This window comes from Monomorium pharaonis, chromosome 11 (assembly GCF_013373865.1).
Source record: "Monomorium pharaonis isolate MP-MQ-018 chromosome 11, ASM1337386v2, whole genome shotgun sequence".
NCBI lineage: Eukaryota > Metazoa > Arthropoda > Insecta > Hymenoptera > Formicidae > Monomorium > Monomorium pharaonis.
This window is the reverse complement of record NC_050477.1, coordinates 3,960,826-3,983,513: the sequence shown is the minus strand read 5'-3', so window position 1 is coordinate 3,983,513 and position 22,688 is coordinate 3,960,826. Positions and strand designations below refer to the sequence as shown.

At 38.2% G+C, this 22,688-nt stretch overlaps 3 protein-coding genes across 7 annotated transcripts in view; 2 read left to right on the top strand and 1 right to left on the bottom strand.

The window, feature by feature from the left end:
• LOC105834084 (protein spaetzle 5) overlaps positions 1 to 22,688 on the bottom strand; it is a 131,534-nt gene that overhangs the window by 6,092 nt on the left and 102,754 nt on the right. The gene's annotated exons all lie outside the window — the stretch shown is intronic.
• On the top strand, positions 365 to 7,855 carry LOC105834082 (manganese-transporting ATPase 13A1). Its single transcript, XM_012676304.3, has 18 exons — positions 365 to 1,430; positions 1,691 to 1,956; positions 2,031 to 2,259; positions 2,332 to 2,485; positions 2,549 to 2,698; positions 3,069 to 3,251; positions 3,330 to 3,467; positions 3,551 to 3,671; positions 3,759 to 3,913; positions 3,976 to 4,151; positions 4,226 to 4,465; positions 4,554 to 4,769; positions 4,854 to 5,043; positions 5,106 to 5,360; positions 5,435 to 5,771; positions 5,836 to 5,995; positions 6,083 to 6,226; positions 6,333 to 7,855. Exons 1-18 carry the CDS (start codon positions 1,167 to 1,169, stop codon positions 6,438 to 6,440), a joined length of 3,486 nt encoding a protein of 1,161 aa, XP_012531758.1. The 5' UTR covers positions 365 to 1,166; the 3' UTR covers positions 6,441 to 7,855.
• LOC105834083 (sodium-coupled monocarboxylate transporter 1) lies at positions 8,837 to 18,267 on the top strand. 5 transcript variants are annotated; one of them, XM_012676307.3, is made up of 14 exons: positions 8,837 to 9,529; positions 13,307 to 13,502; positions 13,838 to 13,997; positions 14,077 to 14,142; positions 14,237 to 14,288; positions 14,362 to 14,429; positions 15,569 to 15,720; positions 15,805 to 15,945; positions 16,131 to 16,355; positions 16,675 to 16,858; positions 16,945 to 17,031; positions 17,115 to 17,278; positions 17,354 to 17,512; positions 17,587 to 17,850. In XM_012676307.3, exons 2-14 carry the CDS (start codon positions 13,315 to 13,317, stop codon positions 17,708 to 17,710), a joined length of 1,770 nt encoding a protein of 589 aa, XP_012531761.2. In that variant the 5' UTR covers positions 8,837 to 9,529; positions 13,307 to 13,314; the 3' UTR covers positions 17,711 to 17,850. The 5 variants fall into 5 exon arrangements, with proteins under 5 accessions (XP_012531761.2, XP_028047207.2, XP_012531762.2 ...); XM_012676308.3 differs by having other exon boundaries at positions 8,841 to 9,335; XM_012676305.3 differs by lacking the exon at positions 8,837 to 9,529 and adding an exon at positions 10,319 to 11,058 and having other exon boundaries at positions 17,587 to 18,267.

The following is a 22,688-nucleotide window of genomic DNA, read 5'->3' as shown; positions in this document are numbered from 1 at the left end:
TTTTTTTTTTTACTTCACAACATGTCTCTCACTCTTCGACGGAGATAAATTGCCTTTTAATGAAAATTTGAGATCATCATTCGTAGTAATACCAATGCCAATGGCAACCGTTTAAAAGCTGAGTGAAAGTAACGCTAAACACTTCAAACAGGTTAAAAATATATTGATTCAAGAAATAAAGTTATTAATAAAGAAATTATTTTAAACGCTTGGCTGAAATACACTACAGTAAATTGAGTACTTGAAATTATGTTTCCTAGTCGCTGTTTAAAACACTTAGATCTAAATGGAACAAAAAATAATGTTATAATCGCAGAGGAAGATGGATAAAATCGTTAAATAATTGTTTCATTATTACAGGATGTTTTATTTTTAAAATGATGGATCGTGATAAATCGATCCATCAGATAACATCGTTAATCCTCAATCGTATTTTGATTTATAAAAAAATGCTGATACATTCTCAGAAATACGTGGATTTAAATGATCATTTATTTGTTTAAAGACAGATTGTGACTCGCTAGGGTCAAGGTAAACCGATCAATAAAGAATTGTAATTCAGGAAAATAAAGTTATTTGTAGCATGTATTCCTTCTAGGTTGTTTAAAGCCCATTGTTTCCATTTCTTAATCAAATTACCTATTAAGTAAACACTATCTTTGTTTTTCTTTCTAAATATTTTTCTTTCTGAATGCATAAAGACAGATAATAAGTACCTGTCGTGTAAAGCTTTTCAACAAATTGAAATAATTAACCATTAATCTAAGAAAGTAAACGTTCGAATATAGCGGGTTTTACAACCATGTTTGTTGGAGCTACGTTCGCGATGCTCATGATGGCGCTTGAAGTACATGCCTGCATTTTAGTATGGGACTGGGTTATCTACCGAGAAATGTCAATGCTGAGCCGCACCACAGCTGCTGACACACTTCTCATCCATTCCAACTGATTTTAACATAACCCTGCGGCACGCTCGGCCTGTTCGTTCCCCCAAAATTTTCTCCGCATGTGCGAAACGCGGTCGCCCAGCTCACGCCATACCGCCCGTACGAATCGTGTGCCTAAAGGTGATCTCTCGATGTGAATGGTGCTTAAGGTACGTTGGTCGTTGAGAGACGGTACTACTCGCTTATTGTGACGACTTGTTAATCGTTGTCGGCGTAATCATGGCGGCGACCTCGTCACGGGTAGACGAACTCGTGCAATCCGTCAGCCTGCACAATCCACGGAAATGGATGTTCAACGGCTACATCCTACCCTTCGTGATGCTGCAGTCCCTGTGGATTTACTGTTGGATTTTCATTTACGGAGTCGACGAGTATTATGACGCGGGCCTGGTCGGCATCGCGGCGATCGGCGTGCTGCAGATTTTTCTGTGCCTGTGCTGTCAGTGGTCGGTGCACATCCACACGTTCATGAATTGCAGCTCGGTAAGTTGCGGTCGCCCTTTAATTCGTCTGAAATAACGGGCACGTGGCTCTTCGTTGCTCCAATATGTCCCATGATGTGGTAGCCATTTGAACGGCCGGTCTTCTGCTAGGTCGGTCACGTGACATTTCGGCGGGTATATTCAAACGTGCAATTTGATCGCAAAAGACGTGTCTTTAGCAATTTGATGTTAAAGTAACTTCAATGTTTTATTTTCCGTGATCTTTCCTTTCTTCCATTTTACAAATAAATAAAATTTCAGGAAAAAGATCCGTACAAGGCCAGGATAGTTAAAGTGGTTCCTACTCCGAATAACGGCAGCTCGGAACTGATTAAATTGCATCACACGAATCAGCAGGAGCCTTGGTTCATTTTTCAAAAGACAAAATATTACTGGGATCCGGACAAAAAGTCGTTCAGAGGATTGCAGTTCCCAATCAATCATTCCGTGAAACATTATTGTGAATGGAAAGGGTATCTTGATCAAAAGGAAGTTGAGGCAGCGGAAGAAAAATATGGGAAAAACAAGTACAGTGTGAACAATTATTTTCATCAACTGTTCTGTGCTTTTCTTTTATCGTAATATTTTTTTTTAACCTTAGGTTGGATATGGTTGTACCAGAGTTCTGGGAACTCTTTAAAGAGCGCGCTATCGCCCCATTCTTCGTCTTTCAAGTATTCTGCGTGGCACTCTGGTGCTTAGATAAATACTGGTATTACAGTATCTTCACGCTGATCATGCTTATCATGTTCGAGTGTACGCTGGTGCAACAGCAACTAAGAAACATGGCTGAGATTCGTAAAATGGGCAATAAACCATACATGATAATGGTACGAATTACGGCGATATCTGCTCGTTTATTTTTATTAGATTTCATCTACGTTTATTCTTTCCTTCTTTAGGTGTACAGAAATAGGCGATGGCGCTTATTATTTACAGATCAACTAGTCCCTGGGGATATTGTCTCTATTACAAGGCCTCAACATGATAATTTAGTGCCATGCGATATGTTGCTTTTGCGAGGCCCATGTGTGGTTGACGAAAGCATGTTAACAGGTACTCTGAACAATCTTAACATCAAATCATGGACATGTAACTATAGCAATTGAAAATGTTTAGGTGAATCTGTACCTCAAATGAAGGAACCTATAGAAGATATTGATGGAAGTAGAGTTATAGACATCGAAGCAGATAAACTTCATATACTTTTCGGTGGTACAAAAGTTGTACAACATACGCCTCCTAGTAAAAATACCCCCGGTCTTCGAGGTATTATAAACAATAAATTTAATTTTTTATAATATTCACTTTAAGACAGACTTGGGCAGTTAAATCCCTTTCAGCTTAATTAATTTTTAATGCGTTATTTTTCTTATTTCAAGTTATTAAAAAACTACGTAAGGTTTGACTTATTAATTTTTTAAGTTAAAATTTATCTATGTAAAAAAAATTATTTTAAGCAATGCTTTTCATAAATTTAACTTTTATAATTTAACTTAATGTAACTTACTTTTAATGCTTTAAACTGAGTTCATTTCTTATTCATGCAACTTTTAACGTAATTAATTTTAAGTTTAATTTAATTTTGAGAGAAAATAATATTATATTTACTCAATTCTGTCAATACACGATGTTACAGCGACCGATAACGGATGCGTTGCCTACGTACTACGTACTGGCTTTTCCACGTCACAGGGCAAACTCTTACGAACGATATTATTCGGTGTTAAACGCGTTACAGCCAATAACTTAGAAACTTTCGGTTTTATCTTATTCTTGCTTATTTTTGCAATTGCTGCCGCTGCATATGTTTGGATTAAAGGTAATTCGATCTTGCACATAAAACAATCATACATAAATTATACAATAAAGTTATACGTCATACAAATTATAATTTTAGGCAGCGAGGATCCTACGAGAAACAAATACAAACTATTTTTGGAGTGTACTTTGATTTTGACATCTGTTGTACCACCAGAGTTACCTATAGAATTGTCTCTGGCTGTAAATACATCACTGGTAGCTTTAGCCAAATTAGGTATTTAAGATACATTCACATTTTTGCTAAATTTTTAATTGTACGAGTAACATACGTAAAAATTACGTCGTCTCTCTTTGCAGGTGTATTCTGCACGGAACCGTTTAGAATTCCATTCGCCGGCAAAGTCGACATTTGTTGTTTCGACAAGACCGGCACGCTCACCAGTGACAATTTAGTTGTCGAGGGTATTGCGGGTATCAAGTAAGAAAAAACTACAATTTTTTTTACTATTCTTCACGTAATCTTTCGCGCTATTAGGAAGTAAAGTTTTCAATTTTTCTTTTCAAGCGGCAAGCCAGACGTAATTCAAATATCAGATGCATCTTTGGAGAGTATTCAAGTGCTCGCCACGTGTCATTCCCTCGTTCAATTAGACGATGGTATCGTTGGAGATCCACTAGAAAAGGCTACTCTCAAAGCTATCAATTGGAATCTCACAAAAAGTAGGTATATATTCGTAAATAATACGTGGGAATATTGATGCATCGCTAATGTGTCTATTTAGGCGATTCTGTAATTCCTAAGAAGGGCAAATCTCCAGCATTAAAGATTGTGCAGAGGTATCATTTTTCATCGGCTTTGAAAAGAATGTGTGTGGTGGCTGGATATACTCTTCCTGGAGCTTCAGAAGTGCATTACATGGCTACGGTAAAAGGGGCGCCAGAGACTTTGAAGAATATGGTGAGCGAAATAACACTTGTCTGTAATTTTAATTGATTCCTATTTGTTGTTATTGGCGTAATCTATTATTTCAGTTAGCTTCTGTGCCGGAAAATTATGATTCAACTTACTTGTCTCTTTCACGACGCGGCGCGAGGGTACTCGCTTTGGGATATCGAAAGCTTACCGGCAGTTTATCCTCTCAAGATTTGAGAGAATTAAATCGCGAAAAGTTAGAGAGCAATCTCACGTTTGCGGGATTTGTCATCATCAGTTGCCCTCTCAAACCTGACTCGAAAGCCGTTATTAAAGAAATCGTCAATTCATCTCATTCGGTATGTATACGAGATGTTGCGTAGAAAAGTTAAAAAAAAACAAATTTTTGCAAAATTACCAGAATGAATTCAATGTATAATTATTTAGGTCGTGATGATAACGGGCGACAATCCTTTGACGGCTTGTCACGTAAGCCGCGAGCTACATTTCACGAAGAAGCATAGCACACTTATACTGACTGAAATTGATGGCGCGTGGTTGTGGGAAAGCATAGACAAGATGACGCAACTTCCTCTAAGCATGAAAAATATCGACTCGCGCAGAGAGATCTGGAAGGACCATGCGCTTTGCGTGACGGGTGAAGTATGTAGATGAACAAGAATTTTACTATTTCTTTTTATCAATCAGAATTAAGTGATACAATGATTTGTTATAAAACTTTTCTAGGGCTTATCATATCTCAAGGAAAAGCAACGGGAACTTCTCTGGAAACTCTTGCCCCATGTCGTAATCTTCGCGCGATGCGAACCAAAGCAAAAAGAATTTATTATCATATCGCTACAATCTTTAGGTTATACGACGTTGATGTGTGGTGACGGGACAAACGATGTTGGAGCATTAAAACACACACAAGTGGGTAAGTTGACGAAGAAGATTTGGTAAAGGTTGAATGCACTTTTCCTTTTTTTTTCCTGGTAGGTGTTGCAATTCTGTCCAGTCCACCTGAAAGGGTGCATAATGACAAGCGAGAAGATCTAAGAAACGATACTTTGCCGCCTGCAAACAACGGTCCAAGACACAATTCGAGAATTCAACCAGTGAGCACTCGTGCGAAGCTGCAGAAAATCCTGAAGGAAATCGATAACGAGGTGCAGGAACAATCCATGATCGTGAAACTCGGCGACGCTTCCATCGCGGCCCCCTTCACCAGTAAAATGTCATCCATTCAATGCAGTAAGGATTGCATGGGAATCACTATTACCAAATTGATTCGTTATTCGAAAACACAAGAGTTCGTTTACTTTCAGTATGTCACGTGATCAAGCAGGGTCGTTGCACTCTGGTCACCACTCTGCAGATGTTCAAAATACTAGCGTTGAACGCACTAATACTTGCCTACAGTCAGTCGGTGTTGTATCTGGATGGAATCAAATTCAGTGACGCACAGGCGACTTTGCAGGGTGTCTTGCTAGCGGCATGTTTTCTCTTCATCTCACGATCGAAGCCGCTAAAAACTCTGTCGCAGCAAAGACCGCTCCCAAATATCTTTAATTTATACACCATTGTAACTGTATTACTGCAGTTTGCTGTTCATTTCATTTGTCTTGTCTACTTGGTGAGAGAAGCTACCATTTTGTCTCCAAAGTAAGTTGTGGAAATTATATATAGAATCGCTCGACTGTGTTGTTCAAATTGCCTTTTTTTACAGGGACGATAAGTTGGCAGCTATCTTGAACACTTCTCACGAAGCGAATTCATTAGGAGAAAATGACGACGAGGAAGAACCCTTTGAGGCGAATATAATTAACAGTACTGTGTATATAATCGCGATGTCTCTTCAGGTTTCTACTTTTGCTATAAATTATCGAGTAAGTTGTATCCATATATATACCAACATCTAACTAATAATGTGATATCATTAACAATAAATGCTAATTAATGTCACGCTTTTACAGGGTCTGCCATTTATGGAAAGTTTGGCACAAAATAAGGCTCTTTTGTTCAGTCTCGTGGGCAATTCCGCCGTCATTTTCTTATTGGCTTGTGGATTTCTACCCGATTTGGCCGTGCAGTTCGAGATCGTAGACTTTCCAAGCCAAGTAAGTTTTACGTAACGCGTAAATGTATGACTTAGTTTTCCGCTAATTGTCTGCGGTTACAAATCTGTTTTTGTCACATATATTACTTTACTATTGTATATTGCAGTTCCGTACAACACTGGTTCAAATACTAGTCGCGGATTTTGTCTTCGCGTACATAGTCGACAGAGCTTGCCTATGGCTCTTTGGCGAAGGAAGACAGCACAAACTGTGATGAAACTACCTTTTAACAATTACAGACTGTATTAAAGATTTTCTATGTAACTTTTGTTACTGATTCTTGTTCCACGTTAAAAGCTGACAATTTTTATATTTAAGGATCGTTAATGTACCTGTGAATACACATGAATTATTAACCAAGTGCATTTTGTATTTTATGTCGATACGTTTTTCTTTCTTTTTTTTCGTTTATTCATCATTGTGTACAAAAATATAATCTGAAAATATAAATATGTGCATTCAATCATTACTCGCCTAATTGTTCATTCTGAGCTGTCAACTTTTTCACTGTGGAACAAGAAATAGCGCTCTAGCGATCATTATTTATTGTCGATGATATTAATCGAAGATATTAATATTTAGTGATGTCAATGATCACTATCGGTAATTATTTTGATAATTCAGTATTGCCTTTATACATTAATTGATAAAGAATAATTTCACGAACAATTTTTATTTTTTGTCAACGTTAATAACAATAAATATTGGTCGCTTGAAAAAAAAGACGCGCGTACACGTGTACATAACTTGTAGATAAACAATTCTTTTTCTTTTTTATAGTGCAATACCTGCACTTGGTGCAAGTTTTAAACACAGACATATTATATATACATAGACATATAAATTTATATACAGATTTATATAAATTTATATAGATATATGTTGTATACAGATACGCACTGAGAGAAATATTTTTGTAAATTTTAAATTAACAAGACAGAATCTACTGTAGCAAATGATTTGTTGATGTGGGACAACAAATAACTGTTGTAAGAACAAATAATTTGTTACGTTTGATTTGCTGTTATAACCATTGAACTCTAAGTGATTAAATGTGATTTGCTGTTGTAACCATTGAACTCTAAGTAAACAAATGTGATTTGTATCTCAGACAATATGTTTCTTAAAGTAACAAATTTGCAATGGTAACTGTTTTTTTTTTTTTTTTAAGTTAACCCTCCTTTTGTTTTAGCAACAAAAATTTTTTCTCAGTGCTTACACAGAAAGCTTATGGTTGTAATTAAAACTCATACGTGATTAAACGGAAACGTAAAATGTTCACGAATGGCATTTTACGTAAATAATTTCTAATTGCGATATTGGATACGACTATACGTAGCAGTTTTTTTACGTCAACAATTACATTCCACTTTGATGATGTTGCATGTTGCGTGATATATTCACGATTTCGCGTTCACGAATTAGGTATAATTATGTGTTTTTTCGTTCTCAGATTTTACTAGAAGTGTGTAATTTTAACTCTTTTTTTTGTTTCATATCGCTAGATTTGTGAAGAAGGAAAGCGAAGTGACATGTGTTTATTCGTATTGTGGCTAAACATAGTTGTATATTATTGTACATTTATAATAATAATAATAATAATAATAATAAAATGTTTAGTCAAAATAATTGTTAAAATCCTTTTTTCAAATGATTTTTAAAAAACAACTTATATTATACAATTAAGATCCAGAAAGCGCGTAAAAATCCAATTTGATTAATGTAGTTTATTTAATTTGCGTTTAGATTTATCGTATAAAACTATAAAAGTTATATCGGCAGTGTAATGTTACAAAGGGGAGGATTATTTATAATCATTCACTGTACTCGCCGGAGGTTATCATTTTTGATTCTTGGGTCAAGTAGAAGATTCACGTTTGAGCATTCAAAACCGCTCAACCGCGAAGCAGTCCTTGGCTGCGGTCCGAGTCACGCTCAAACTCACGCTGTTGCGTTATTCTATCCTTGTTTTACATTTGATGAACGGTAAAGATAAAGTGACGCCATTCAGCACTTTGCGCGCTGACTCGAGAACCGCAGCTCTCGTGATTCCGATTACCAGTCACTTTAAATCGACGTCAGAAGCGAGAAAAATTTTTTTTTCGCCGCGATCGAAATAAATTTCATTTTCTCGCGCGTCACAGCGAAGACTCTCGCTTCTTCGCTTTAATAAACAGCTATAAATTTTTATCGACCCATTATTTTTGCTGGGACGCGTTTCGATCAAATTGTAGGGTGCGTTTACTAACTATTAATTACAAATTAATTACAAAATATTAATTACAAAAAGAAAGAAACATTTGGCTTTGCTATTCTACATCGTCGCACGGTTCCCGCGCAAAATTAATTTACATTTCGCGACGCATAAAATACGAAAGCACGGCAATTCATATGACTCCTCGCCGCTGACGTCACAGACGGCCTAATATGGCCGTGTGTCAATGAGCGGCTGCTCGGAGAAGGAACCTTTAAGGATTCCGCGGGGCAAAGTCCCTTCGTGAGTCTCTCGTTGATCGATAACGCGCTTGAACGCCCGCCGCGCGCGTACGCACCGTGCCGACCGTGCCACCGTCAATGGCGCCTTTTTTTAGAGGTGGCACGCACGACGATTTGTGTCTCGCGACGACGACGTAATCGTCGCCGACGTATACGCCGCCGTATCCGAGGGACGGCTCAGTCGATCGCGGTCGTCGGACACGCGTGTGTGTTCCACTTCGCTCGCACGCTTCTGGCCGCGCGCGATAACCGGTCACTCGACGTCCACGCGCTCGAGAGAGGGACACGAGGAGATAGCAGCGGCGAGCATATGTCACCGTCGCTTGGAAGCATTCACGTTTGGCGTCATCGCGCGGTGAAACCTCGCGCCATGTGCCCCATGAGAAATCAGACGGTCAGAAGTTCCCGACGGGAGAGATTCGCCGCGTGAGACGTTAGGAAAATTTTTTTTTTAGAAAGCCGTGCGGAAACTCACGCATTCCCCCTCGGCGTCGCTCCTACACTTTCCGTCCGACGGAGGCTACGGAATCACATTGGCCATGTGACTCTGGCGAATGATCGATAAGAAAGGATCTCGATAGGAAGAAGGAAGAGGTGGAAACGGCTAGAAAGAGTAAGAAACCACAAAGGGCGTTGTTTGGAAAAAAAAGAAAAGAAAAGAAATTGTTTATTGCTCGAAGGAAAAGTCGTTCGTTGCTTTTTGAAATCACCGCCACGTGGTTAGAGTGCGCGGTTTGCCGTGCCCGGTACAACAGAAATCTAGAATCTAGAAACTGGAATGAAATAGCTCCGAGTTTTAGCCCCAAGGTTAGTAAGTAAAAACCAGTAACGCAGTCAACAATTTCAACAGGTATGCGAGGATAGCGTCGACAAAATTTTTTTTCATCAAGTTTTTTTTCCATCGAGACGAAAAATTCGTGAGAGAGGGAGGGGGGGATGAACGTAAGATTGTTTTTTTTTTTTCGGGATTCCTCCGTGCGTAGCATTTAAAGCTATTATTTCATCTGTCTTATGACAAACTGGTTGGACGTTCTCGATTGGTCATAGACTAGAGTGAGACTTTCCGAGTCTCTAGAAATGTGTGCTTTATCTTATCGCCCATCGAAGAGTCTAATTAACTTGTCGTACTACACATAAAATATTAGCCTAACGCTGAATATTGCAGTTTGTTTTCGAGCCTCTAGAAATGCTTTATCTTATTGTCAATCAAGAAATCTAATTAACTTGTCGACACATGAAATATTAGCCTAATGCTGAATATCGCAGTCTGTTTAAGTTTAATTTCCATCTTCCTACCAAACCGGTTAGGTATGATTCAGAGGTTTTTGCCGGTCTCTCTCCCGAGCCGCGAACAAATTAGATTCAGACTCGTTATAGTACTGTACGGGTTACGAAAGCGAATGCGTGTGGTTCTCGCGAAAATCCTCGGTAAAAATAGGACGATTGAATTTTAGACGTCGCTCATTATCTGACGCGTTCAAGTTCGCGCGTTCGAGAGACAGAGGCAACCTGCTCCGTTCAAAGTACACGTGATCGCCGAAGGGTAAACAATTTTTATTGCCTTACTCACACAATTGTAATGCGGAAGAATGTTTTTGGCCGTTAACGTTTACGTAAAAGCAGATCAACGAGGGAATTAATTTGGAAGGTCCGAGTTGAATATAAGCGTTTCACGCAGCTCTTACCGATCGTTGATTAATAATCGCGCATCGCTGTATCGTTGATATTTTATTGCGGAAGGCACGCCTTCGCGAGTATTCATGCGAAACGCATGACTAAGCATGCTAAATACAAAGAATTACCGTTTACAATTATAATAGAAGCGTGTATCGTCCGTCGACTATTACGTGCGCGGTCATAAATGGCTGGTAAATGCGGGTTATCCGCTGTTGATACGACTAATTATGTTCCATCGCATGCTATTGATTAACGCGAAGCGCTCATTTAATCGAAAGGAGTTGGAAAAATTTCGAATTTCGATGTAATTCTTAACACAACTTCTAAACGACAGTCTTTCCGTTCGCGTGTCTGTCTGATGACTATTTGTTTTCGAATCGAATTCTATTGTTATCTTGTATTTGTTCTATTGTTATCTTGTATTTATTCTATTGTTATCTTGTACGTTGATAGACAGTCATGAGTATCGGTCTTTGAGTAGAACGATAACGCGTGGGAAATCAATCCGTTACGTAGTTTCTTCCATCTTTCAATGCAACTCGTCGTTCACGAGATGCTATTTGATCTAATTTCACTTGGCAATCGAATTTCGAATGATTTTTTCGAACGAGGCCACGTGGGTTTTGAAAATATTCCCGATGCGGTGTCGAATAGCTCTGGTAAGTCAGATGTTAATTAACAATGTAAATTTCACTAAAGACGGTAATGAGGATCGTCGTGGTTTCGCGATTGATTTACCAACGGACTATTTTCCGCTTGTTAACACTCGCGACTCGGCAATTGACCCTGGCGATTGATCAGAAATAACAGAACTTTGAACTCAGGATTCCATGCGACTTTGCAGAAATATTTGTTAAGTATCCTACCATTAACGACATTCTGGTATGCAATCATAAATAAATCAATAAATAATAGCATAAATAAAAATCGAAACACGTTATAATGTAACGACTTTTCGATAAAAACTTTTTCATACATATCTGTTTTATTTTTATATTTTATCGTTTTTTATAGCTATATATGTAATTGTGGATAATGCATTTACATAATTATATATAATTTTATACAACGCCATACGAAATGCTAGTTACCATGTGATCGCAGAGGTCAAACAACAGAAGATGCGACTATGATTTAAATAAGTAATCGTAGAAGTTAATTAAGCAACATTACGTGCAACTATAGTAGTGTGACTATTTCAATGAGTGATTGCTTAAGTAATGGAGATAAATAACATTAGATATAAGCTTGGTTGATTATTTAGGAACATCATTAATAAGTTTTTCATTTTTTCTCTAATGTATGTAATTACATATGACTATATATGTATATTAAAAAAAAATATTCTTTTATATAATTATATATAACTACATATGATTACACGGTGTAACTCGATCATTTAGAAGTCATCATCTAATGATCACATTTAAATGTGATTTCTTTATGTATTTAATACCAATCCATCTTAAGGTTAAACCAATTTTATATAGTTAAATGTTTCTTTTATAAACCACATTACTATGTGAATAGAAATATGCTATTACATTTTTAAAAAATGTTGATCTCGAAATCTTAAAAAATATTGTCTATCATAACATTTGCTCCTTTAAAATGAATAATTTTTCCCTTTGATATTTTATCAAATTATTAAAAACACAGAGACATTCTAAGTGCGATTGAATTACGAAATACCTTGTACATGAAACAAATTTTTTATCGCGTTATATTTTTCATATCCCTTATTTTTTATCAATTCTTTTTCAATTGTGACTGAAAGTCCCTTTGATTAGTTTCTTATCTTCCTCCGATTAGATCAATTTATGAATTGTTACCGCATTCGTCGCTCGTTAGCATGAAACGGAATTATACGAGATTTCAGGGATGGCATCACGAGCTGTTGTAACTGAAAACACTGCCGTGATTGTCGTTCAACGTTAACAAGAGCAAATTACTAGCACGTGTGAAGAAGTCATAGGTTACTGGCTTCTCTAACAAAGAAGCATTAACGATAACGGACATTAACAATATCATCGCGATATCCTTTGCGATACCAATTGATGACGTGAGCGACATGCATCCTTGATACATTTTTATTATAAGTGTGCGTGTTATTTAGTTGTTGCATGCATTGATGGACGCTAGATAGCTAAAGCGTTACACGACACACAAGGCGTATAAAAACTAGGCATAATATTCCTGGCGACGCGCCAGTCAATAGTCCTTGCTGTAGGACTAGCTGGATTAAAAATAACAACTTTGTAATCTGAGATATGACTCACGCTGATCTAAAAGAGATACAACGTATGATTTGACGCGAATTTAAAAGAAGAGGAGCTGGACCTGAACTATGGTTTTTTTTTTTTTTCCGTTGGTTCTATATTGATATCGGACCGAAATAATCGACGTAGCCATCGCGAAAACCTCTGTCGCTGCGGGCACTCGTGACCAACAAGATTGCTAATTAAGTTTCATGTATATCGCCGATTCTGCATCTGTTATTGGATAATGTGACACTTGTGATTGACATTCATTGAATTAGTAGTTAAGTCGCGCGCAGCACAAAATAATAGCCCATCTCACGAGATACACCGGTGCTTTTCGTATTAAATACAATTAGCAGCGATATTTATAGTTTTTGATCAACAGAAGGACATAATTAAAATGTCAAAATGTAAAATGTAAAAATTCTTGATCATAACAAAATAAAGATAAAATACTAAAACGTATACACGGCAAATTAATATCTGTCATTAGGACATGCTACGAATATAACTGTATTTTATGGATCGAATGGATCGATGTACGAAGTACGTCCGCGATATACGATGTGTTAAAAAAAATTGAATTAGGCATAATGCATCACTTCGAATGCATTCGCAGGTGATAGATTTAGCTCTTTGATTTCAGCAGCAAAAATGGTAGCTGTATCGGAAAGAGAACACTTCCATTGGATCGATTGGCTGGTGTTTGCACTTATGCTCCTCGTGTCCGCCGCAGCCGGCTTATGGCACTTCAGAAGGGCGCAAAAGTCGAGCACGGAGGACTACCTGCTCGGAGGAAGGAACTTGGGACTCTTTCCCGTGTCCGCTTCCCTCGTTGCCAGGTAAGCTGCTCGATATGCCCATTCTTTGTAGGATTTAAGACTATTAAAAGGAAACACGGAATGGATGAAAAACGGGAAAACGTTATAACGTTGTAAAAAAATTAAGGCGTTTATTAACGTCGACGATAACTATTCTTTTTTGAGCCTGGCAAATCCCGTATTTCTACTCGAAATAAAGACTCTTTTTAACATTCGTTTAAGCAGCGTGCTTGCGACAATTCTAGAGATTAACGTTACGTAAAAATTGACTCGTCGCTTATTGACATTTATCTTTCGTTTCGGGCTTGATCGATTAGTCATGCAGAATATTTAATCAATTCCGATCGTAACTGTAGCTTCATATCAGGCGTGACGATCTTGGGTACTCCGGCGGAGATCTACAATTTTGGCACGCAATATTGGATCACGATCATCTCGATTCTGTTCTCTGGTATCGTGGTCGCCACTGTGTACCTTCCTGTCTTTACTACCCTGCAACTTAACTCCGTATACGAGGTTCGTCCTTTCCGTTTAATTCCGTTTAACGTGCCTCCCGACGAGGCATAAATTTTCACGGCAAATGTTCTTCTTTCAGTATTTGGAGATTCGATTCGATCGAACCGTGCGAATTCTGATTTCTTTCATTTTCGTTTTCGATGTGGTAAGTCTGTTAGGTCCGTCCGTTCACGACTATTTTACTTTTACCTTTACGACTATTTCGGCAAGTCCTTTGAATAAGAACCTACCGATTTCAGATTCTTTACGAATCGATTGTGGTCTATGTTCCCGCGCTGGCGTTAAATCAAGGTATTTCACAACTGTATTGTTTATGTTAAGAATTTAATCTATTTCCATTAAGTTTCTTGATGATTCATTACAGTGAGCCAAATCAATGTACATTTGATTGGAGCCATTATGTGCCTCGTCTGCGTTTTCTATACCGTGCTGGTAAGTTTTTTTTTTCTACGCTAATTCTACATTATCATTTTTTTTTCTACGCCAATTCTATGTCGCATAATACGCCTTGATTAATTTTAAATCACGAATTAATTAATTCTTTTTCGCTTTTCTGTCTCGCAAGTAAAAGTGAAAAGGAAGATTAAGCAGATTGAGCGAAGTTATATGAAAACTCATACGATTGTCGTACGTGAATGTTAACAAGAACGGGGAACGTGACTACGCGGGGGTGACGAAAACGGTCGTAACAGCCGGGGGAAGCCTAAGCTAATTTTCCGGGGGAGGCTCGTTCGCCAAATTCCCGCGGGATGGCTGGAGTTCCTCGGACACGGTCTACCGTAGGAAACAATTTTCAGTGGACAATGCCGCGAAGAATCTCACGCGAGAGCCTTAGTACTGGAAATGTTTATGGACGGAAACTGAAAGCCCGACAATGGCGCGAGGAAACAATGGCGCGGAGGACGTCGAGCGGATGTTATCGTAACAGCGGATCACAAAGCCGGCGCTGAAGTGATTAATCGCGGGATCGCGCGCCTGTAATTATCCGAGCAATTTGTTGGATCTCGTATTAATGAGAATTTATCGTGGTCGAGTGGCTCTTTACAAATTTGTTTATTATATGCTGCCTGCGCACGCGCGAGTGTGCTGTGAACTGTTATGCAATTGCAAAGCACTCGAAAAAGCACTCGCCATTATCGCATTCTTCGAAAATAGGTAACACCATCGCGGAAATGTTATATATTTTTATCGGGAGACAACGGAAATTTCCAGAATCATCCGAATCGAGTAACGTAGACCTCTGTGATGGAGAAACATTTATCATTTTAAGTAAATCTTTATTAATTAAAAAAAAAAAAATATTTTTTTAGTCTCTTTGAGCGATGTAATTTTTCTCAAAACTGTAACGTGATAAAGTAAATCCGGGAGCATTTCTGGAGCGCATATTCAAAACAAATTATTAATTTCGCAGGCCTGCGTAATCAAATTCCTAATTTACTTCAACGCTTGTCGTTACAAGAAAGAGTGATTAATCGTGTGACACGCGTATAGATCAAGCAAAACCGTTCTGAAAGAGCTTCCTTCCGTGAAGATAATTTATTTTACACTTGTACCATCGTTTTAATTTCTAGGGCGGTATTCGAGCAGTGGTTTGGACGGACGCGTTACAAGTCGGCGTGATGATAGCGGCGGTTATTGCAGTTGCCGCTCTAGGGACCTATCAAATTGGGGCAGCTGAAATTTGGAACAGGGCCATAGATGCCGGTCGCATCGAATTTTTCAAGTGAGAACTCAAAGAATGCGAAGCGGCATTATTTTGCGCAAGCGTACCAAATATATTCATCTCGTACTCTCTCGCATTGTTTAGCTTCGACCCGTCGCCCTACAAGAGGCACACCGTTTGGACAGTACTGATTGGTTCTTGGTTGTACTGCACCGCGTATATCGCTGTCAATCAAACTATGGTGCAACGGTACAAATCGTTAAAAAGCACCAAAATATCTCAAATGTAAGTACGACGATCGTACACATAGCGTTCAACCACGGCAATTCTGTGCTATAAAATGACATAAAAAGAGATGCTAGAAAATATAAACATATAATCATACATGTCGCTCTACATTGATGTTTATTAATGTTAACATTAATATTAATGTAGCCAATGTCGCGAATCTTAACATATCTCGATTGCAGATCCATCGCGATATTTACCGTCAGCATAATGGTGTTTATTTCAATATGCTGCTGGTGCGGATTGGTACTTCTCGCTTGGTGGTCGCCACCGAAATGCGATCCAAGAGCTTCCGGTTTAATTACGGCTGACGATCAATTATTGCCGGCTTATGTCATGGAGATCGCCCATCATTTGCACGGAATACCTGGCCTCTTTATTTCCGGGATTTTTGGCGCGGCGCTCAGGTATTTAAGATCGAATTAACGTAATTGAATAAGATGTAATAATTATTTGCATCTGAGCTGTTTTCGCAAACAGATCAACAAATTTCAAATAACAACATTCATAAGAGATATTAAAAAAAAAAAAAAATGTTTACTCAATAAACACAGATAATAAACTGGGGAATCAAATTAAATAATAGATAAATAAAATAATTTATTATTTTCCCGAATTTCTTAGAATTTAAACAAAAAGAAAACTTGTTTTTTTGTTGTTTCTTGTCATTAATAATATTTAGTTGTTGATCTGTCGCAAAATATTAGAATTCTTCTTTTTCCACAGTTCATTATCAGTGGGCTTCAACTCAACGTCCGTTGTGATCCTGGAGGACTTCGTTAAAGGTTGCTTTAAAATGAAGCCCAGCGAACGCTGTTCCACAATTTTCGTGAAAAGCCTTGTCGTCCTGTTTGGTTTGATAGCGCTATGCTTGGTTTTTCTGATCGAGAAACTAGGAGGGGTTCTAGTTGTGAGTATTTATATTCAATACCATTGCCATTCCATTCTATCTTAAAGCTTACAAATATTATTGTAACTTTTATCATCATAATTTAGGTAACAAATAGTTTGGCTGCTATCGCTGCCGGGACTTCCTTTGGCGTTTTCACTCTCGGAATCTTGTTTCCGTGGGCAAATTCCAAGGTAAACGAGAAGCAAAGTCTAACTGTCGAACGAATAAATTATTTTTCAAACTCTACTGTATCGTGTAAATGTGTTTTGTGCAGGGTGCCTTCATTGGTGCTATTGCAGGATTCATAATGTCTGGATGGGTCAGTTTTGGTGCGAATGCTGCTATTGGCGCTGGTCTTGTGAAACCGAAGAAACTTCCAGTTCCGCATTGCGCGGGAAATATCAGTCAACAGTTCTTAGAACAATTTGAATGGGGCAAGTGAGTCGCTAGTTGTAGTCTAGTTAATGGTTTTTATCTTGTATCGGTTTCGATTAATTCGCACGTGTTGCGCAGCGACGACGATGTCTTCCCATTGTATCGGTTGTCCTACCACTGGGTTGCTCCTATTGGCACGCTGGTGGTACTTGTGGTGGGTGGTATTGTCACCTGGATGACAGGTGCGCGAGACCCCTCATCGATTGACAGGAATTTGCTCTCTCCAGTAATTCATAGGTAACCGACTTGTTTAGAAACATTCATCGTAAATTTTATCGCAGCGGAAAAATGTCATCTTTTTTTATTTGCAGGTGGTTACCACGACCAAAATATCAAGAAGAGGTAGATGGATCGCGCGAGGTGGTAGTGTCCGATCCTCATGTATCGGTGAATTTATTATCAGTTAAATTTATTAGCGGCAAAAATCGCAACTGAACATTTAGTAGAAAAAAAGAAACAGAACAAAAAAAGAACATTTACAACGTATCGTCGAGATTAACCGATGGAATTGCGATATTTTCAAGTTTATTTTGTAGATTTTTTTTAGATAGATAATTTTTCAGCTTTTTCAAAAAGAATGCATTTATAGAAATTAATATATAAATTAAACATTCTCGATTGTCAAGATTGCATATTTCAATTTTGAACAGTCGGACAAACTGAACATAATGTACGTATGTTAGACATTAACACAGTGTTAAGTTGCTGCGTAAAAGAGAATATGTAAAGTGATATTTTTTATATATCAGTATATATGCTATACATATCACAGTAGATTATACAAATTATATATATATATATATATATATATATCAAATATGTATATTTTTCATAGACTAAGTAGAAGTAATAAAATATCCATTATTGTTATCATTCATCATTTTGCTATCTGTCGAGAATTTTACCTTGGTTTATTGACAAAATTCGCGATTTTATTTTTAGTAGATTTTATGTAGAAAAAAAGTTATGAATATATAAACTATGGATTTTTATATCTTTAGTTATTTAAACAGATCATGTTTTCATTAATGTAGTGCAATGTAGTTTTCGAAAAAGATCCCGCTTTAGGAGGTCTATGCCAGTATTGACAACCTTCTTCTAATTGTTCCTTCCGATCACTTTGGAATTATACTTATCCTCGAAAAAATATTTCGAATGGGAATAGCCACCCGATCGACTCGCTATATTCAAGACACGAATTCGCTGAAAAGCCACCGCTAAATGACGCATTTATTTAATATCCCGATGAATCGCGTCGTTCGCACGAAAGAGCCAGGAATTTTTCGTATGGAGTCCACGCGTGATCGTCACGGGCAGCACGTCCTAAAGAAAATTGCGATTCGCAAGTTGCGTACAGGCTTTATTAAGCGCGCTTCATGCGCCATTTGCATTCGTCTGGGCGGCTGATAGATTCGGAATTTCCACGTACGCCCTACGCGTGTGGCTTATATTATATATATATATATACACATACATATACGTGGGTGTGTGTGTGTATTATATATTATATATTATATGTATGCGAATGTATATATAACGCGGAGGAGCCGGAGGAGAGCGGAGACGCGACGCGCGTAGACTCGCGCGCTCGCGTTCGCTTTGGAGACGGACCAACCTGGGCGGGGGGGAGAGGGAGGGGATGGTCGGAAGGGAAACCGGGGTTGAGAGAGCGAAAGGGGTAGAGTGGCTGAGGTGGCGGGCTGCAGAGATGGATATAGACAGATAGAGGTAGATAGAGAGAGGTCGCGAGGCTTGAATGGGGCTAGTTTGAGATAGTTAGCGGGCCTTCAGGGGCACAATCGGCCGCGATTGGCGGGCCTACAATCACACGTCGCATTATATGTCCATCAGCGCGGCGGATCTCGCAAATACGTTATAGCGCGAGCGAGCGAGCGAGCGAGCGAGCAAACGCGCCCGCACACTAACGCGAGTCGTCGTCGTCCGTCGTCGTCCGCTCGCCGCAAAAATGCTGCGGCGTGCTCCGCTTCGGCCTTCCCCGCGAATGTTTCTGCATTTCGGCTGCTCTGTCGCAGTTTATCTCTTAAACGTTACGAACGTTGCCATTACCGTCGCGCGAAAATTCCAGCTCCTGAACGTATCAAATCTCGGAGAACGATAAACCGATGCGAAAATGGACGTCGGACGAAAAGTGACGAATCTCGATAAGAAAGGAACGACGTCTCATTTGATTCGGGCATCCAAAATACGAATATTTGAAGAGCTTTCTTAGCTGAGCAATTTTGTCCCACGCGGCCATGCAGATACTCGCGATTCGGTAGAAACGGTTAATTCTTAATACACGGCAATTGGAGCTTTTTCGGACGCGCCGATGACTCCGTCCGTCCGAGGAAAATGTTCCGCTCGAGAGAGAGAGAGAGAGAGAGAGAGAGAGAGAGAGAGAGAGAGAGAGAGAGAGAGAGAGAGACGCGCAGAAACGGGACACATTCGTCCGGGGGCGAGTTGTCCCGTATGCAAATTCGTTTTATTGTCGCGGCACAGAGAGCGTAGTCGAGCAGACGTGGACCCATGTAAACGGTCATCTTCGCTACCCGCCTTAATTTCATTCATGCCCCGCTACCCTCCGACCGCCCCTCTCTCACCGCCCCACTTTAATTACTGCCAATTGCCCTTGCCGCACGCGAATTATGTCATTTCCACATGAGCAGCACTTTAGTGAAATTTTCGCTAGGTAGTCAGAAATGAGACGACTGCAGTCTCTCGTTCTCCCCCCGCGCTCCCCCCGCGCGCGCTCTCTCGCGCACCCTTCGTCCCGGTGTAGTGTAATAAGGGAATAATTAATTAACTCCACTCCCCCGCGTTTCGTTTTTGCGCTTCGACCCTCGACGGAATAAAATTTACGTGTGTCCCGCGTATTAATTAAATGTCGTATCTTTTTCTTTTTCTCTCTTCCTTTTTTTTTTAATAGGAGCTCAGCGTGCAATCGTAATGGTTGATTGGAAATAATCCGAGAAGCGAGCACAAAAAAAGATGCATTATCAAGAGACACAGTAGTGTAGGTCTCGCGCTAAGTGAACGCGCAGCGTGAGACCACCGTATATTTACGCGAATACGCGACTTGCGAGCACCTGAGATTATCAGATCTCAATAACGATTTAACCGATCGAGTTCTAACTAGGTTTAATCGAAAGCTTAAGTTTACTTTATTTAAAAAAAAAAAATGTTTTCATTTTTTTTCTACGTGTTTTACGAGCGGAGATATCGCGGCGCAAAGTCCAAAATGTGAATTTTTCATTTAAGATACGTCGCCTTTTATTTTATAAAATAAAATATATGCTGCATATTGATATGATGATAAATCATTCGGGGTATGATTGCTTTGCGAGAGTAAAAATACATAAATATCAAGTATTATAAATTGTACAATTAATAATAATCCCTTTTTAGAAAAGTCATGTAGACCCGAGAAGTACCGCGTTTTTGGCACCGCTTTTCCACGTATGTGATTGACGGTCGTATCCGCGAGTTTCACGGCGATGAGTTCGTGGTTAATAACGCGCGCGAGGTTAGTGGCGAGTTATTTGTGTTTCTGTATGCGTATTATATTGCAAAGAAAAATATGGCTGTGCCAAATTTGGAGATTGGTTAACGTACTGTACATTGTAGAATCAGATAAGTATATTATACAAAATTTTCATTTTTTTAAAAAAACTCTCTAGACAATCTAATGATAAAGAGCCTTCGAGCTTTGGTGATCATTTCTTGAAATCATCTGCTGAGAGAGAACTTATACTTCAATATAGTTTTTATCGTATTTAAAATAATTGATTCAATATTAATCGTCTATAAGTATATTAAACAAAGTTAAATCTCTTGATTTTATTTTCAGAACGTTAAGAAACACTAACTGTCAAGTACATGGAGAGATTTTTCGATTCTTGTTGTGAGAGAGAAGAGAATAGAAAAAGAGATAACGGAAAATGCGAAAAAATGTAGAACGGAGATATCGTAGAACAGAGAGAACGGAAAATGGAAAAGTGGAAAGCGGAGAGCGCAGAGAGAGAGAGAGAGAGAGAGAGAGAGAGAGAGAGAGAGAGAAGGGAGAGGAGATACAAACGACAATTATATTATTATTGTTAAATAATTAAACGACTTCTTGTAAGAGACTTATTAAAAAAAAATCATAAATTGTGTAATGTAACTCAATTTAAGTCATATATAATAATTTTTTATTGCCCGAACAAATTACCCTTTTTTAAAAAAGGCGCCAGGTGTGCGTCCCTAAGAAAAAAACTATTATATTAGGTAAATTGTCTTATTGTCCTATTGTTTTATTGCCTTATTGTCTACTCTACAAAAATAATGATATAAAATAAATGCGCCAACTATAAGAATATTTATACAAAATTTATTTATTATAACTTTTTATTAAAATATTTAATAATAAACGGGCTTAATGATCGAATAATTGAATGATGAATCAACTACCGGGATTATTTTGAAGCAAAAACATGGCGTACCCAGGTCGTTAAAACGCAATGAACCATTAATATTATACAATAAAAATATGAAAATTATTTGTACAAATAAAATAATGAAAAAATGATAACCCATCAAAAATTTTACAAAGATAAAAGAAATATGTCAAGTACATAAACGCATTTAAAAATGGGACGAGAGCAATACAATTAGCCAAATATAATTGAAAAAAAGACTTGGAAAAATCTTATAACGTCTATCAAAAAATTATTTAAAAAATAGAAATGTTATCAATAATAACAGGTAGTGAAGCAAAAACCGATAGATAGTAAAACACAACCCAAGCCACATTAATCGCATTCTTGTATACATATTTATTGATATCAATAACATAGAGTCTTGGAAATATAGAAAAAATGCGATTCGGGCATGCCAAGTTTTTATTTCACTGTAATCCCGTTAGTTAATTTTAATCATTCAATTATTTGATCATCAATCCCGTTTATTATTAAATATTTTAATAAAAAGTTATAATAAATAAATTTTGTATAAATATTCTTATAGTTGGCGCGTTTATTTTGTATCATTTTTGTAGGGAAGACAATAAAGCAATAAAACAATAAGACAATAGGACAATTTACTTAATATAATTTTTTTTTTTCTTAGGGGCGCACATATACACACTTGATGCTTTTTTACTTTTTCTTTAAAAAAGGTAATTCACTGTTTACGACGAGAACGCGCGGGATTATAAAATATTTTTGGGCGGCAGCGCCGTGGAAGCAACGACGAAATATCTGTAGGCGAATGGAGGAGGACCATTTGTCCTTCTAATTCAATTATTCCTTGTTACAGTCGTATCTGTAGAGAAGCATCCCTCTTCTACTCTCGAGTTATTAGGCGTCGGGAGCACGAGTGAATTCTCAGCGAGCGGTCAGCGGCGACATTCCGACGTTGCTACCGGCGCGAATGAAAA